At 39.6% G+C, this 18,977-nt stretch overlaps 1 protein-coding gene across 1 annotated transcript in view; it reads right to left on the bottom strand.

The window, feature by feature from the left end:
- PPP1R14C (protein phosphatase 1 regulatory inhibitor subunit 14C) overlaps positions 1-18,977 on the bottom strand; it is a 91,217-nt gene that overhangs the window by 9,227 nt on the left and 63,013 nt on the right. The window contains exons 2-3 of the mRNA XM_070376855.1: positions 18,242-18,325; positions 16,619-16,651 (exon numbers count right to left, since the gene is read on the bottom strand). Coding sequence (XP_070232956.1) covers positions 16,619-16,651; positions 18,242-18,325 — 117 coding nt within the window. The remainder of the gene's footprint in view (positions 1-16,618; positions 16,652-18,241; positions 18,326-18,977) is intronic.

Raw genomic sequence — 18,977 nt, 5'->3', positions numbered from 1 at the left:
TTGGGATTGGAATGAAAACTGACCTTTTCCAGTACTGTGGCCACTGCTGAGTTTTCCAAATTTGCTGGCATATTGAGTGCACCACTTTCACAGCATCATCTTGCAGTATTTGAAAGAGCTCCACTGGAATTCCATCACCTCCACTAGCTTTGTGGGTAGTGATGCTTTCTAAGGCCCACTTGACTTCACATTCCAGGATGTCTGGCTCTAGGTCAGTGATCACACCATCGTGATTATCTGGGTCATGAAGATCCTTTTTGTACAGTTCTTCTGTGTATTCTTGCCATCTCTTCTTAATATCTTCTGCTTCTGTTAGGTTCATACCATTTCTGTCCTTTATTGAGCCCATCTTTGCATGAAATGTTTCCTTGGTATCTCTAATTTTCTTGAAGAGATCTCTAGTCTTTCCCATTCTGTTGTTTTCCTCTATTTCTTTGCATTGATCGCTGAAGAAGGCTTTCTTATCTCTTCTTGTTATTCTTTGAAACTCTGCATTCAGATGCTTATATCTTTCCTTTGCTCCTTTGCTTTTCACTTCTCTTCTTTTCACAGCTATTTGTAAGGCCTCCCCAGACAGCCATTTTGCTTTTTTGAATTTCTTTTCCATGGGGATGGTCTTGATCCCTGTCTCCTGTACAATGTCACGAACCTCCGTCCATAGTTCATCAGGCACTCTATCTATCAGATCTAGGCCCTTAAATCTATTTCTCACTTCCACTGTATAATCATAAGGGATTTGATTTAGGTCATACCTGAATGGTCTAGTGGTTTTCCCCACTTTCTTCAATTTAAGTCTGAATTTGGCAATAAGGAGTTCATGATCTGAGCCACAGTCAGCTCCCGGTCTTGTTTTTGCTGACTGTATAGAGTTTCTCCATCTTTGGCTGCAAAGAATATAATCAATCTGATTTCGGTGTTGACCATCTGGTGATGTTAACACTTAGTATTTGAGGGGCCTTTATTTGGCAAGCAGAGTTGGTAAGTGAGTAACACACTATTTTAGGAAGATAAGCCCGGACAGTTCAAAAATGTTAAATTTTGGAATTATTTAACTCTTAAAAGTCAGCCCATTCTGAAGGAGATCAGCCCTGGGATTTCTTTGGAGGGAATGATGCTAAAGCTGAAACTCCAGTACTTTGGCCACCTCATGCGAAGAGCTGACTCATTGGAAAAGACTCTGATGCTGGGAGGGATTGGGGGCAGGAGGAGAAGGGGACGACTGAGGATGAGATGGCTGGATGGCATCACTGACTCTATGGACGTGAGTCTGAGTGAACTCCGGGAGTTGGTGATGGACAAGGAGGCCTGGCGTGCTGTGATTCATGGGGTCGCAAAGAGTTGGACACGACTGAGCGACGGAACTGAACTGAACTAAAAGTCAGCAGAGTCTGATAGAAAGTTCTGTTGCCAAGGTGCCCACTGAAATTCACAAGGAATTCCAGAAGACACTTGAGTGGGGGTAGAGAGACACACGAGACTATAAAGCAATATAGTTTCATGATCTGGGAGACCCAGAGACCTTTCTAGGTTTCCTATGAGGTGAAGACATAATAACTAAGATACTAGCCTTTTCTTTCTTTCTTTCTTTCTTTCTTTTTTTACCATTCTCAAATAAATAGTAGATTTTCTAACGAGTGGAAAGCAGATGCCCATAAGAATCTAGTGTCTTAACAAACAGATCCATGTCCGTTTCTAATGTAGTCATGAATTATAGTGAAGAGGATTATCTACATTTAAACAATGTTATTGCACAGGAATGCAATAAAAATGAATAAACTAGAGCCTTCTGTATGAGCATGGACAAATCTCAGAAGTCTCATGTTGGGCACAATAAGCAGGCTGAAGAAGAAAAATTACAAAGTATCATTTGTATAAAGGATTCAAGATAATCCCTGCACACACCTGTCACTCCTACTTGGCTGCAAGAATCCAACTCCTTCTTGTTTTCCTAGCATGGTGCATAATACAGGAGGTGCTCAGCAAAGGTTTGTAAGGCCAAGAAATATGTACATGAGGCAATTAATCCACATAGCGAGGCATTAAAGTGAAGCAGCAGGGAGAGAAAACATGAGAATCTTTGTATATCAGTGGAGGAGGCTGGAACGGTACAAAGTATCAATGGGCCCCAGCTACTCCGGAGGAAGGTTCCAGAGTTCTCCTTTCAGTACTGGAACACTAGGCCTCCTGGGAGAGTTAGGGAAGAGGAGGAACACTTGGGGGAGAGTGGAGCCTAGGATGCTGGAGGTGGGGAGGGCAGCGAATGGAGGAGAGGTATGCACAAGCACACACACAGAAGAGATCAAAGAACAAAAGAAAGAAAAGAAACATCTCCAGTGACCCTGGAAACCTGACTCAATGACAAGCGGCCACCGGATTTACGGAGAGACTCCTAGGAAAGAAAAGGCAAAGCAGGCTTCTGAGGGGACCTGGCAGCTTCATGAAAACAGAAGGTCCCTCCTCGCTCTGGAGTTCGGGCGGTGTGGGCTGGCATGGAGCATGGCCTCACAGTGGCCACACTCTGAGCTCTCGTTCCTAATCCCTCCTGGGCCCCGTGGCTTTCAGCTGCCACCCCCTCTTGCCTGCTGGGGTCTGTGCCAGAGGCGGCAGATGGATGTGCGTTTTGCAATTATCACCAGAGCCAGGCGTCTGCAGCCCTTCCCTAGTCGCTCAAAGTGATTCATCTGTTAGTGATGACACTGCGCTGCTCTGGGTGGGTCCATCGGAAAGCGGGAGAAAGAGAAATCTGGGTGTCACTACAGACTGCTACTGTGTGCATGACTAAGCTGCACTCACTCATGTCGCTCTTTCAAGCGTTTCAAGTCATTGGAAAAGATAAACAAGATAAATGGATATTATGACGCAGCCCCTTGATGAGAAATATTTCCCGACGAACAGATTTTTCCAAAGAAATGCTTAAAACTGCCGCTTGGTGAATGATGTCACCAATGAGAACGATTGTGTACAACATGCAAGTTCTGACAAAGGGCGCCCAGCAGAACTCTGGAGGCTTTACCTGCTTGTCCAAAAAATACCACCCACCCCTTAGGTGGCATGAAGAGAAACAGCAGGGGAGGATTCTGAAGGCTGGAACCCATAAGGATCAGCAACTTCCTGTGTGCCTCCTCTTTGTCACCCCAATCACTACACCAAGCATTTCCTAAAAAGGCACATTCAGGGACCATCTGTCCCTGAGCCTCGCTGCCAAATGACGGCAAATCAAGTCAACTTGCACCTGTATTATGTAGCTACCTGACACTTCTTCCAAAAAGCCTGGCATTCAACAGATGACATGGGAATCAGGCAAGTTGTGATTGGTAGAGATGGAAGAATTTCATTTTTTTAATCGACATGTAATTGACATATAATATATTAGTTTCAGGTATACGACATAATGGGCTTCCCTCATAGCACAGTCAGTAAAGAATCTGCCTGCAATGCAGGAGACCTGGGTTGATTCCTGGGTTGGGAAAATCCTCTGCAGAAGGAAATGGCAACCCACTCCAGTATTCTTGCCTAGAGAATCCCATGGACAGAGGAGCCTGGCAGGCTACAGTCCATGGGATTGCAAGAGTTGGACACGACTTAGCAACTAAACCACCATAAGACATAATACATGAATATATTGCAAAATAATCATGACAGTAAGTCTAGTTAACATCCATCACCACAGTTACAATTTTTTCTCTTAGCAACTTTCAAATATACAAAACAGCACTGTGAACCATAGTTACCAGGCTGTATGAGAAGAATTTCAAGATCCAGCAAAGATTAGATATGTGAGAACAATGGAAGGGTAGGCAGTACATACCTCTTCTTAAACATGATGGTAACACCTGAAAACTATTCCAAATGGCAAAATGTCCCCCTCAACAAAACAGCTAAGCATTTAAAAATCACACTGCAAACTTTCATTGGCTTGACTACCCGGGTCACACAGGATGCCAAAGGGGCAGGCAGTGAATCCGAGCCCATCCCTGTGTGACCCTGGGCTTTGCTCTCCTCAGTCACTGGCATTATTCAGCAGCACCAGTGCCTTCATCACTCATCACTGAAATACTTCATTCACTTCTCCGTCTTTTGGAGGGGAGGAGGAGGGGAGAGGGTTTATCTTCAGAGAAGTTCATTTGCAGACAGGGCCACACCAGAACTGATCCTATTTTTCATGATCTGAAGAGAGGCTTATGAATCTGTTTTGGGTGAGGGTTCGTGCCTGCTGTGCTTATAATGACTTCTGCCAATGTAAATTCCTGAAGGTCTTAACTGCATCCTGGTTCCCCCTCCTTTAACTTAAAAACCACTGACACTATTTTGTCCATTTATTTCCTTGACTATCCACCATTAAAGATTAATTTGCTCTGCTGATGAGAGCAGTCTCATGAATCTATTTTAGAGACACAGACCACTGCTCTTAGATTAATTTATTTTGTACCCAAATTCTAACCTTTTTGTATATGCAGCAGAACAGTTCATTTGCCCTCACCAGATCCAACCTAACTGGCATTTAATTCTTCCTTCACTTATTAATGGGTTTCTCACACACCGTACACCTGAAATTCATACCACATGAAGTCCACATAAGTAACCCAACTCCAATAAATAATCAGTGGACTAAACTCAGCAGAATTATAATTTCCCACTTCATAATCCCTAAGAAAACTAATTTCATCAAGGGTCCCATTATCAATGAAGGACAATATTATTTAGTACAAACACCTGAATCTTATCTAAAGGAAAGAAATCCATTTCTAAATTGTTTGAGACTTGTGTGATTGTGACTCCCTTTACTAAAGATATAGAAATCAAAAATCATGTGTCAAATTGCCTTTAACATAGTTTTTCTCCTGCCCAGATAAATCTAAAAACAAGAAGAGAACATAAAGCTGATTTTAATATAGGGCTGATCAGCTTTTAAAACATGATCATGGTGTCACATGATGATTCATTTTGAATTTAATAGAAAAAGAAAAGGCCATAAAAGCACAATCAATCCCTGGAAAATGCCAACTGTTCAAAGTCACTGCCCTTTAAAGCCTCTACCTCCTCCACTGAGTCTTTTATAAAATAATAATCATTAATGTCTTGGGAGAGGGGGACCATCCAATGGCAAGATGCATGTGGTTCTTCCAGCAAAGCCAAAAAATAAAATAAATAAATGAATCTTCTTTAAAAATGGGTCCAAAAGTCAGCTCCAACACATCCTGGCTCTTTCTCCCTGGGCAGAAGAGGCCTGGAGCCTAAAGAGCCCTAATGAAAGTGTGTGAACAACTGACATACTGGGACTAAAATCCTTTTGGCCACTAGATAAAGCTTCCCATGTTTCTGGCTAATAAATCTGAACTCTTTATGATCTACCTGCCTAATTACTCTAACACATAATTAGGCTCTCGTAGCCAATGGCTCCAACCGCTAGAATGTCGTTCCTATCTGACTCCGGTCTTTCTTTGTAATTTCCCAATTCTCACTTTTCAGTAACATCATTCTGAAGGTGACAGTTTTCGAAGGGTAGATTTCAACTTATTAATCTTACATTCAAGTTCTACTCCTCTTCCCAGTCCCAAACAGCAGTCTTTTTTGAGGAAATCCCATGAGAAGCCAGATGAAAAGTTTTCCCTGCATGCAGGCTCTCAGATCCATTAAACAAGCAAAATGGTGGCCTCCTCGGCTTTTTCCAGCAAAGTACAGATCCCCTAAAATCACTCTCCATTCAGCAATTTGATTTCTAACTTAGAGAACCATGGAATAAGCTGACACCCTGGCATTTCTGTCTTTTTATCCCTATTTTAAAAATTTTTGAGTATTGAAGTTATCACCATAGGTGGCTGTGGTCTTTTAAAAGATTGTTCTTATTTTTTTATTGATTTGATTTTTCTCCCTTTGTTTCTTGATGAGTCTGGCTAATGGTTTGTCAATTTTATTTATCCTTTCAAAGAACCAGCTTTTGGTTTTGTTGATTTTTGCTATGATCTCTTTTGTTTCTTTTGCATTTATTTCTGCTCTAATTTTTAAGATTTCTTTCCTTCTACTAACCCTGGGGTTCTTCATTTCTTCCTTTTCTAGTTGCTTTAGGTGTAGAGTTAGGTTATTTATTTGACTTTTTTCTTGTTTCTTGAGGTGTGCCTGTATTGCTATGAACTTTCCCCTTAGGACTGCTTTTACCGTGTCCCACAGGTTTTGGGTTGTTGTGTTTTCATTTTCATTTGTTTCTATGCAAATTTTGATTTCTTTTTTGATTTCTTCTGTGATTTGTTGGTTATTCAGCAGCGTGTTGTTCAGCCTCCATATGTTGGAATTTTTAATCGTTTTTCTCCTGTAATTGAGATCTAATCTTACTGCATTGTGGTCAGAAAAGATGCTTGGAATGATTTCTATTTTTTTGAATTTACCAAGGCTAGCTTTATGGCCCAGGATGTGATCTATCCTGGAGAAGTTTCCATGTGTGCTTGAGAAAAGGTGAAATTCATTGTTTTGGGATGAAATGTCCTATAGATATCAATTAGGTCTAACTGGTCTATTGTATCATTTAAAGTTTGTGTTTCCTTGTTAATTTTCTGTTTAGTTGATCTATCCATAGGTGTGAGTGGGGTATTAAAGTCTCCCACTATTATTGTGTTATTGTTAATTTCTCCTTTCATACTTGTTAGCATTTGTCTTACATACTGCGGTGCTCCCGTGTTGGGTGCATATATATTTATAATTGTTATATCTTCTTCTTGGATTGATCCTTTGATCATTATGTAGTGACCTTCTTTGTCTCTCTTCACAGCCTTTGTTTTAAAGTCTATTTTATCGGATATGAGTATTGCTACTCCTGCTTTCTTTTGGTCCCTATTTGCACGGAAAATCTTTTTCCAGCCCTTCACTTTCAGTCTGTATGTGTCCCCTGTTTTGAGGTGGGTCTCTTGTAGACAACATATGTAGGGGTCTTGTTTTTGTATCCATTCAGCCAGTCTTTGTCTTTTGGTTGGGGCATTCAACCCATTTACATTTAAGGTAATTACTGATAAGTATGAGAACTGAAAATGGAGAGATCACAACAGACAACACAGAAATACAAAGGATCATAAGAGACTACTATCAACAATTATATGCCAATAAAATGGACAACGTGGAAGAAATGGACAAATTCTTAGAAAAGTACAACTTTCCAAAACTCGACCAGGAAGAAATAGAAAATCTTAACAGACCCATCACAAGCACGGAAATTGAAACTGTAATCAAAAATCTTCCAGCAAACAAAAGCCCAGGTCCAGATGGCTTCACAGCTGAATTCTATCAAAAATTTAGAGAAGAGCTAACACCTATCCTGCTCAAACTCTTCCAGAAAATTGCAGAGGAAGGTAAACTTCCAAACTCATTCTATGAGGCCACCATCACCCTAATACCAAAACCTGACAAAGATCCCACAAAAAAAGAAAACTACAGGTCAATATCACTGATGAACATAGATGCAAAAATCCTTAACAAAATTCTAGCAACCAGAATCCAACAACACATTAAAAAGATCATACACCATGACCAAGTGGGCTTTATCCCAGGGATGCAAGGATTCTTCAATATCCGCAAATCAATCAATGTAATACACCACATTAACAAATTGAAAAATAAAAACCGTATGATTATCTCAATAGATGCAGAGAAAGCCTTTGACAAAATTCAACACCCATTTATGATAAAAACTCTCCAGAAAGCAGGAATAGAAGGAACATACCTCAACATAATAAAAGCTATATATGACAAACCCACAGCAAACATTATCCTCAATGGTGAAAAATTGAAAGCATTTCCTCTAAAGTCAGGAACAAGACAAGGGTGCCCACTTTCACCATTACTATTCAACATAGTTTTGGAAGTTTTGGCCACAGCAATCAGAGCAGAAAAAGAAATAAAAGGAATCAAAATTGGAAAAGAAGAAAAAACTCTCACTATTTGCAGATGACATGATCATCTACATAGAAAACCCTAAAGACTCCACCAGAAAATTACTAGAACTAATCAATGACTATAGTAAAGTTGCAGGATATAAAATCAACACACAGAAATCCCTTGCATTCCTATACACTAATAATGAGAAAACAGAAAGAGAAATTAAGGAAACAATTCCATTCACCATTGCAACGGAAAGAATAAAATACTTAGGAATATATCTACCTAAAGAAACTAAAGACCTATATATAGAAAACTATAAAACATTGATGAAAGAAATCAAAGAGGACACTAATAGATGGAGAAATATACCATGTTCATGGATTGGAAGAATCAATATAGTGAAAATGAGTACACTACCCAAAGCAATCTATAGATTCAATGCAATCCCTATCAAGCTACCAACGGTATTCTTCACAGAGCTAGAACAAATAATTTCACAATTTGTATGGAAATACAAAAAACCTCGAATAGCCAAAGCAATCTTGAGAAAGAAGAATGCAACTGGAGGAATCAACCTACCTGACTTCAGGCTCTACTACAAAGCCACAGTTATCAAGACAGTATGGTACTGGCACAAAGACAGAAATATAGATCAATGGAACAAAATAGAAAGCCCAGAGATAAATCTACGCACATATGGACACCTTATCTTTGACAAAGGAGGCAAGAATATACAATGGATTAAAGACAATCTCTTTAACAAGTGGTGCTGGGAAAACTGGTCAACCACTTGTAAAAGAATGAAACTAGAACACTTTCTAACACCATACACAAAAATAAGCTCAAAGTGGATTAAAGATCTAAACATAAGACCAGAAACTATAAAACTCCTAGAGGAGAACATAGGCAAAACACTCTCTGACATACATCACAGCAGGATCCTCTATGACCCACCTCCCAGAATATCGGAAATAAAAGCAAAAATAAACAAATGGGACCTAATTAACCTTAAAAGCTTCTGCACATCAAAGGAAACTATCAGCAAGGTGAAAAGACAGCCTTCAGAATGGGAGAAAATAACAGCAAATGAAGCAACTGACAAACAACTAATTTCAAAAATATACAAGCAACTCCTCCAGCTCAATTCCAGAAAAATAAATGACCCAATCAAAAAATGGGCCAAAGAACTAAATAGACATTTCTCCAAAGAAGACATACAGATGGCTAACAAACACATGAAAAGATGCTCAACATCACTCATTATCAGAGAAATGCAAATCAAGACCACTATGAGGTACCATTTCACACCAGTCAGAATGGCTGCGATCCAAAAGTCTACAAATAATAAATGTTGGAGAGGGTGTGGAGGAAAGGGAACCCTCTTACACTGTTGGTGGGAATGCAAACTAGTACAGCCACTATGGAGAACAGTGTGGAGATTCCTTAAAAAACTGGAAACAGAACTGCCTTATGATCCAGCAATCCCACTGCTGGGCATACACACTGAGGAAAGCAGAAGGGAAAGAGACACGTGTACCCCAATGTTCATCGCAGCACTGTTTATAATAGCCAGGACATGGAAGCAACCTAGATGTCCATCAGCAGATGAATGGATAAGAAAGCTGTGGTACATATACACAATGGAGTATTACTCAGACATTAAAAAGAATACATTTGAATCAGTTCTAATGAGGTGGATGAAACTGGAGCCTATTATACAGAGTGAAGTAAGCCAGAAGGAAAAACACCAATACAGTATACTAACGCATATATATGGAATTTAGAAAGATGATAACAATAACCCTGTGTACGAGACAGCAAAAGTGATGCTGATGTATGGAACAGTCTTATGGAATCTGTGGGAGAGGGAGAGGGTGGGAAGATTTGGGAGAATGGCATTGAAACATGTAAAATATCATGTATGAAATGAGATGCCAGTCCAGGTTCGATGCACGATACTGGATGCTTGGGGCTAGTGCACTGGGACGACCCAGAGGGATGGTATGGGGAGGGAGGAGGGTTCAGGATGGGGAGCACATGTATACCTGTGATGGATTCATTTTGATATTTGGCAAAACTAATACAATTATGTAAAGTTTAAAAATAAAATAAAATTTAAAAAATAAAAATAAAAGATTGTTCTTATTTTCTATTTATTATTTAATGTTTATTTATTTTGGCTGCACTGGGTCTTAGTTTTGGCATGTGGGATCTAGTTCCTTGACCAGGGATGGAACCCAGGTCCCCTGCATTGGGAGCGTGGAGTCTTAGCCACTGGACCACCAGGGAAGTCCCTAAGAGATTGTTTTTAAACTGGACGCACATGTTTGCCACCCCTCTCTAAGTCCCTAGATTATAGAAATCTTCTATAAATATTTGTTGAACGGATGAACAAAGAGAACATAGCAAAACACCAAGCCAAGCCTCCTCCAGTCACTCACATCGACTCTCCTAGTTTACACTTTCTTTCTGTTGCAGTCAGCTCAGTAATCAGGGCTGGGAGTACTTCCATGTACGCATAAACTGAACAATATTTAAATGACAGATTAAGATACTAAATGGTAGGTGTGAGTAGGAAGGTGACAATGGCCAGCACCAAAGCCTATCAGAAATGTAAGATGCAGTCACTGTGATATCAAAGCAAGGAAAGAGAATCTGCCTTGTTACCCACCAACACACGATGAACAACAGAGCAGGCCTGTCCTTCTGAAAACACTACTCAATTCCCATTTGCAAACAGTAATTAGACATCCTTCTTCTGTACCGTAACATGCGGCATGACATTTCCATGACCCAGCCGACTACGGGGATCAAAGATGCCTCTCACCGCCTACTCACAGACTGAGTCATCCTGCATGAACCTCTCATGCATATCAATGGACAGACACTGATCGCTAAGAGTCGCTAAAGTCAGTGCTCCCCCCTAGCCTGGCTAGTTAACCTTGACATCCCCATCCTTGATTTCTACAAAGCCCACTGTGTGCATGTTCAGTGGCTCAGTCATGTTCAATCAACTCTTTGCAACCCCATGGACTGTACCCACCAGGCTCCTCTGTCTATAGGATTTTTCAGGCAAGAATACTGGAGTAGATTGCTATTTCCTACTCCAGGGGATCTTCCTAATCCAGAGATTGAACATGTGTCTCCTGCATCTCCTGCGTTGGCATGTGGATTCTTTGCCACTGAGCCACCTGGGAAGCCCTACAAAGTCCACTTGCATCCTTCAAATCCAAGTAATAACCAAAGCAAAATTACTTATTTTCTTCATGTTTCACATAGAAATATCCTTTTTCTACCTATATTCTATCCTATTTTCTATCTATCAGCTCTATGTTAGTATCAACTACATCAGAAATGGCATCTATTGAAGTGGAAAAAATGAAAGCACCATTCTGACTAGTCAACCACTAATCCATTAGTGTGGAGACTTCAATTATACTGCTGTGTTTTCCAAAGGGCCCAAGTCAAGAAAGATTTAAATGTCAAGAGTCCACAGTTTGGCACATGAATCAAAATGGGGAAGTACAAGTCTCTTTCTTCCTAACCAGGGACCCACACAGAATGAAACCATGGACCCAAAGTCTGTGACAGAATAATATCACTTCTGTGAAATCAGCAGATTCTTTCAAACCTGCTCTTCAAGTTAAATAATGCAAGAATATCATTATCAGTGAATTTGGGCATTTTATGGGATTAATATGTAATGGAGAAGTACTGCCTTATATGGAGCCAGATTCAACCAGCATGTGGCAAGCTTCATGTTATGCTTTCCTAAGTACCCTGACTTCTCCACTGATTAACTGTGACACCTGAGGCAATCTTCACAGGCTGTTCTGGGTCTCAACTGATGATCATAGTGCCAACCTCATAACTCTGCTGTGAGGATGAAATGATTAATGCATGTATTAGATCAGTGCCTGGCATGTGCCTAGAGATGATTAAGCTGTTATTATTGTTGCTATCACTAATAATATTTTCATTGCAAATAGCCCTTACTAAAACCTAAGGAGGTGGTTATTAAGTACCTCCATTTTCATAAAGGAAGAAAAGGAGACTCAGAGAGGTTGAGGAAATTGCTATAAGTCACACAAATCTGGTGCTGGTATAAGACTCTAGATTCAAAGTCCAGCCTTCTTTCCACTCCCCGGTCCCCACCCCAACCGCCAACTCATCCTCTGCAATGAGACTATAAATAGATCTGTCTGATTCAGCAAAGACGGCTTCCTTACATTTCTAACTTCAAAGAGGCATAATAATTGTATGTAAAATTCTTTTGATCAAAAAATAGTACTTCCAGAGAAGGCGACTTGAAAAGGAATATCATTAATTGCAGGCATTTAGCTGAGATAAGTCAAAGTCCTTTAATGTCCTGCATGTCTTGCTGTGTCAAGCAGCTTAGGGGGACTGGCAGGATGGAAAGAAAGAGCAGAAGATCAGGTGTCAGAAACTCAAGGATAAGTCACAGTCTCTCTGCTCACTGCTGTGAGATCTTAGACAAGTCACCCAAATTCTCTGCTTCAAGTGACGGTTGTGAGGATTAAATAAGATAATACTTGTTCCCTCAGTGTGAACTCTGGAGCTCGGGGGAAACACAAGCTATTATTTTTATCATCACAATCCAGGTGCCAGTAAACACTGTTTCTTGTGCACATAAGCTTAAAGACAAAACTATCCAAACTTTTCTGAAATGATCCTTTAATACATCAATGACCTTGAGTGAAATCCCCCAGCATTTTACACCTTTTCCATTCCTAGGAACCATGAGCTAAAAAGGGGGCAAGATAGGCTCCCTCATAAACTCCAGCACCTTTTCCTTCCTTCTTCCTTTGGGACTCCGAGGAACATTCAAATACCACATCCTCTCATCTCATAAGCCTCCTCAAAGAGACCAGGTCAGTTCAGCTGCTTAGTGTGTCTGACTCTTTGGTGACCCCATGGACTGCAGCACACCAGGCTTCCCTGTCCATCACCAAATCCCGGAGCTTACTCAAACTCATGTCCATTGCGAGCTGGTGATGCCATCCAACCATCTCATCCTTTGTCATTCTCTTCTCCTCTTGCCTATAACCTTTCCCAGCATCAGGGTCTTTTCCAATGAGTCAGTTCTTCACATCAGATCTCCAAAGTATTGGATTTTCAGCTTCAGCATCAGTCCTTCCAGTGAATATTCAGGACTTATTTCCTTTAGGATTGACCGGTTTGATCTCCTTGCAATCCAAGGGACTCTCAAGAGTCTTCTCCAACACCACAGTTCAAAAGCATCAATTCTTCAGCACTCAGCTATCTTTATGGTCCAATTCTCACATCCATACATGACTACCGGAAAACCCATAGCTTTGACTATATGGACCTCTGTCGGTAAAGTAATGTTTCTGCTTTAAGGAATACTATTATTGCAGGAAGAAAGACCCTCCATCTCATTTAATTATAAGGAGTGTAAACACTTTTCTCCCTGAACATTGCAAAACCTGGGGAAAAGAGGAGGAGGGCTCTCATGCATATCCAACCTTTCTCACCTAAACACCAAAAGATGCACTTCCCCACCCAGAAGAACTGAAGGAAAAAAGGGAATGATAAGTGAGTAAGGGGCATGTCTACACCCACCAGTCTGCATCTACTCTCAGCAGCCACCCCCCACCCCCACATCACGTGTTAATTCATAGGCATAATTCATCACTTTTCCTGACTAAGATTCCACTAAGCTTGTCCAACCCTTCGCAACAATTTGATACTGCTCTCCAAATATCTAATTGTTTTAACTCTTAATTTCCCAACTATGTATAAATAAAGGAGTTCTAGTCCCCGAAGAGCTATGGGTGAGGCCACCTGCTGCCTTTCTGTCCTTACTTCGACAAAGCCTAAAGTCAGATTGTCAACCCTCAGACAGGAGTTTACCAGGTCAAATCTTAAAAAAAAAAAAAAAAAAACAGACAAACAGAAAAACCTCTCCAGAAAAGAGATGTCCCAACAGCAACAGTTTGAGAAGCCCCCTGTTCCATATGGGTGTATGTGTGTGTATGTGCACTCAGTCGTGTCTGACTCTCTGCAACATTATGGACTGTAGTCAACCAGGCTCCTATGTCCATGGGATTCTCCAGGCAAGAATACTGGATTGGGTTGCCATTTCCTGCTCCAGGGGATCTTCCTGAGCCAGGGATAGAACCTGCATCTTCTGTATCTCTTGCATTGGCAGGCATATTCTTTACCACTGAACCACCTGGAATGCACCCCCTTCTCCATACCCACAAACAATGAAAAAAAAAGAAAAAATCTGATTTTCAACCTGGTCACTCCATGGTGAGACCCACCAATGGACAGGTTTTGCTCATACACACAGATTCCAATCAGCTTACTGAGTCCTAACATTCAAACATGAATACACTGCCCAGAATTAGCAAGGATGGACAAAAACAGATAGAGAAAAAGGTGATTCAGAGAAAAAATAGAAAATGCAGAGAGCAGAATAATCTTCAAAAGGAAACAAAACATTGACTGATATCCTCAAAGAGAAAAAAGAAATCAATGCATCCATAATATGAGAAGAAATACTCAAACAAAATAGTGAACAGTGATCAAGAAACAGTTCTTGAATATTAAAAATAAGATAGCTGAAAATTTAAAATATCAATAAAAAGTGTAGAAGATAAAGTCAGGGAAATCTTTCAGAAAGTAGAACAAAAGATCAAAGAGATGAAAAACAAAAGGAAAAAGATAAAAAGTTAGAGGCTTCATCCAGAAGATGTAACATCTAAATAATAAGAGAACCAAAAATATAGAATATTGAGGGAAATTTATAAAAATAATAAATAATAAAAGTTAGTTTTGAAGAGCTGAAAGGCATAAATCTTCAGACTAAAAGAGTTTACAAATTACCCAGCATATGAACAGAAAAGAACCCACACTAGAGCGTATCATTGTAAAATTCCAAAATATGGAGATAATCCAAGGTAACTGAAGGGAAAAGAATAGGTCACCTAGATTCTGAGAATTGAAAAGGCTTCAGAATTCTTAATAACCAAAGTAATACAACAATAGAATGATGCCCTTAAAATTAAGTTTTAGAAATGAATTTTATCTAGAATTCTGTACCATCCAAACTATCAATCAAGATACACTTTCATATAGGCAAGGATTCAAAAAATTTACCTTTTATACATCCTTTCCCAGAAAGCTATTGTAGGATGATGTACTCCAACTTAAATGAGGAAGACTGAGATTTAAGAAACGAAGCATCTGACATGGGACAGCAGTGAACAGAAGTCTCAACACAATAGCTACTCAGCAGACCCAGAGAATAACTTCTCCATATAGTTGCAAAGGGGCTCCAGGAGGAAAGCCTGGTGTGGAGTCAGTAATGATGCATTTGAGCATAACTACATAGACAAAGATTCTGGAGAGTTCAACAAAAAATACCAATAGGCACTAGACAAAAATAAATGACAAGGCACTTATCAGTGCCAGGAAAAACAAATGGCTGTGCAAGAATGAAGCATTGGTAATATTTCACTATTTGACTTATCAGTGAAAAACATTTGTTTAAATCATATTATTAATCTTGACTACTCGTTTAAAACAATACTGTTATATAATTTTATTGAGGGGATGGAAGGAAATGTGTGGAGAGTAAGAGATCTATCACATTTCTCTTAAGTCAAGGAGTGAAAAAAAGTAGTAAATTCATACTTAGCAATATAAGAGTAAACAGCAGGGAAACAGCCAAAATTTTTGTTATATAAAGATACATAAATATAAAATATATACTCTAGGGAGGGGAACTAAGGAATGGGAAAGACATTGCTACTTTTTCATCATAAGCCTGTTTTTGGTTTTCAAAATTATGAATATATATATCACATTGATTAAAATATATATATATGTTTTGATAACTAAAATTTTAAAATCTCTATGAATACACTATGTAATCAATAGAAAAGAAAACTGGAGATTGTAAGAATAAAGCTCAAATAAGTAACTGACCTAAAGGCAAATGACCCTAAAACCTCCCATTCATTAAAATTTTACACACTTAGAAGCATGCTTTCTTCCCACTTTGTAGTTATACCACTTCAAAATAGAAGTCCTCTCATTATTGCTTTGATATTGTAAATTAACTTCAAAATATCTGATAGATCTTCTAATTTCTCTTACTTATCATAGGAGCAAAGTGAAAATACCTCTTTTGCATATATTTTCATAAATGATGAAATCCTTAATTTGTACACTGGTCATTAGAGTATTCATGAAATTCACTAAATTAGTTTGATATCCTTGTGTTTTACACTAATACTTATGCTCTTGACAAATATCTATACAAAGCATAAAATGTATCCTTCCAATAAAGGCCCAACCATTCAATTATGAATAACAGAATCAGCGTTAAACTTTTTAAAAATACATACCTCTACACTAATAGAATGTATTCTCCAGTCATAAATCTAAAATTTTTACTAAAATGATTCCAAACCTTATTATAATTTCCTTTGAAGTTTGGCTTTTATATGATATAAAAGCATGCAACACACCCAATTCTATTAGCTTTAAGTCTTCCAGAATCAGACACGTTTAGGCTTACAAATAAGGAAGTCAATGTTATTCAAACAAATGCACTTCACTTATGGATATAATGGCTACTTAGCGTATACATAATCAAAACCACTTATTGTGGTTCTGCTTTTAAAATAGAGAAATTGATTTAATTAAAAAAAAAAAAAAAACAGCTCAAATTGACATTTAGGGAAAGTGATTTGCTTACCTCTGTTGGTTTGTAGCAGTCTATAAGAGCTTCCTAGAAGAAAATACGCAGAAGTTTTATTTTAAAATTCAACATCATTTAAGTGAAATCATTTCATTTTTATAACATTATTCTTAACAGGGGAAATCAATATTTCATACTGACTACCAAGAACCACACTGTCTTTCAGTATCTGTTAGCCCTCTGAAGACACAAAGTTGTACCTTTCATTTGCACTCTTCAGAACACACACATACACATCTGTCCTCTGGGCTGCCTATGTGGTTCATAATAAGCTGGATACACTTAAGTTGAGACAGCCTGTGAGAGATGGTGACAATCACACTGGATGTGGAGAATGAGAGTCTGGCTGTGATTCAACCACAAAGTAGCTTGTCTCACCTCTGCAGGCTTTGGTTATCCTTCCCTGGGAACCAGACAGGGTGACCTAATGGCAGTTAAAGCTTCTTTCAAGTAATTACATTTTTGATAAAAAAATTTTATATCATTACATTTTCTATAGAACTGCTGCCTGGGGTTTTTTGTTTGCTTTTGTTTTGCTTTTTGTAACTTTCATAACCGGGATGCTATCATCTCCCAACTAATTTACCAACAAGAAATGAGAGCCTGGCTCTACCACATTAAACTGAGACTGTTCACCACTCAAGGGACACCAGTAATTATTAACACACTAAACACATTAACATTCAAATGTGTCCTTTACTTGCCCCTAGTGATCATTTGTCTTCTGTGATAACTAACAGCCATCAACAGTAATTATCAATGAACAGTGAGAACCATGGCAGGTCAAAGGTTAATTGGTTTTAGAAACTCCCAAATGCAGATTTTAAAATGATAGATTTGACTTCCCATGGAAAGGGAAATGAGTAATTTTTTGCTCTGGACAAAGGAAATGGGGGAATCTCAATATCCATTGTATTAGGTGAGCATGAACCGATAAAAGATATTTTATTAGAATTATGTTGTAAACAATCTTATTTAGAAATGAATTTCATGAATGGTATAATCCACAACTGCAAGACCAGAATCCTGGGCTTAGGTATTCCAGTTCTAGCTCAGCTCCTCTCCTTCTCATACAATTGTGGGACATGCCTTCCTTCTCTGGCAAATGGATTTCTGGAGGCAGAACCATCCTTCTCCCAAGAAGTGGAGCTGAAGAAACTCATATCCCTAAGGTGTTGTAAAATCTGACTATAGTCAGGTCCTTTGGGCTGTTTTATCTCCAGATATGCAGTTTGAGGTGAAGTAAAGTCGCTCAGTCGTGTCCATCTCTTTGTGACCCTGTGGACTGTAGCCTGCCAGGCTCCTCTGTCCATGGGATTCTCCAGGCAAGAATACTAGAGTGGGTTTCCATTTCCTTCTCCAGGGGATCTTCCCGACCCAGGGATTGAACCCGGGTCTCCCATATTGGAGGCAGATGCTTTAACCTCTGAGCCACCAGGGAAGCCCTATGCAGTTTATGTGGGTGAATACTCAGCATCTTATCAATTCCCTCTGCAAACTGCCATTCCCCAAGTGCTGATACCAATACCACCTCAGGGCAGGATCAGTGAGAGCCATGCTCTGGAGACCCAAGTGGATTCAAGCATTCATCAAAGGATCTAGATTTTGAATACTACTTACTCGTAATTTTAAAGCCCTCTCTTCTTCACTGTCTGCATCAAGAAGATCATCAATGTCAATTTCCACATCTGGCATTTCTTCTTCCTGGGGGACAAATATGGAAACATTCTATTTAGTAAGATGCTGCAGTGTATCAAGCCAATGTTGTTGAGTCATATATTAGTAAGATACTGCAGTGTATCAAGCCAATGTTGTTGAGTCATATATTAGTAAGATACTGCAGTGTATCAAGCCAATGTTGTTGAGTCATATAGGTGTGCTGACAATTAACGGGGGTGGGGGCACAGGGAAGAGACTAAGAGGAAGAGGAGGGAAAGAAGAAGGGGAAGTAGGGGACAGAAAGGAGGAAAGAGAAGAAAAAGGAAGAAGAGGTGGGAAGGGGAAGGAGGGAAAAGGAACAGAGGGAAGAGTGGGAGCAAAGGAGACATTAGTGTCACAAAGCGTAGATACTAATGCTACCTCAACAGTGATTTTCCACTTTCTGAGAGGAAATTGCCTTTCTGAGTTTTTAATGGGGGGGTTGATCAATTATAGGAAGAGTAGTGTGACTTGCAGTTTCCCACCCAACATCTATACTTCCCTTGGTGACTACTTCATCTGTTTTCAGAGGGTGGGGGGTACTGGGGGGACATGGATCTGCATCTCCCTTCCTAGCTCTGGGTCTGGAAAAACCTGAGTCCACCAGGGGTTTCTGAGCCAGGGCTCTTGGGTCAGTGTCACCCCAGCCCCAGTTACA

The sequence above is a fragment of the Bos mutus genome, chromosome 9 (assembly GCF_027580195.1).
Source record: "Bos mutus isolate GX-2022 chromosome 9, NWIPB_WYAK_1.1, whole genome shotgun sequence".
In the NCBI taxonomy this organism is placed as follows: domain Eukaryota; kingdom Metazoa; phylum Chordata; class Mammalia; order Artiodactyla; family Bovidae; genus Bos; species Bos mutus.
Note: the sequence above shows the minus strand (reverse complement) of the source record. Positions and strands in the feature narration are given on the sequence as shown.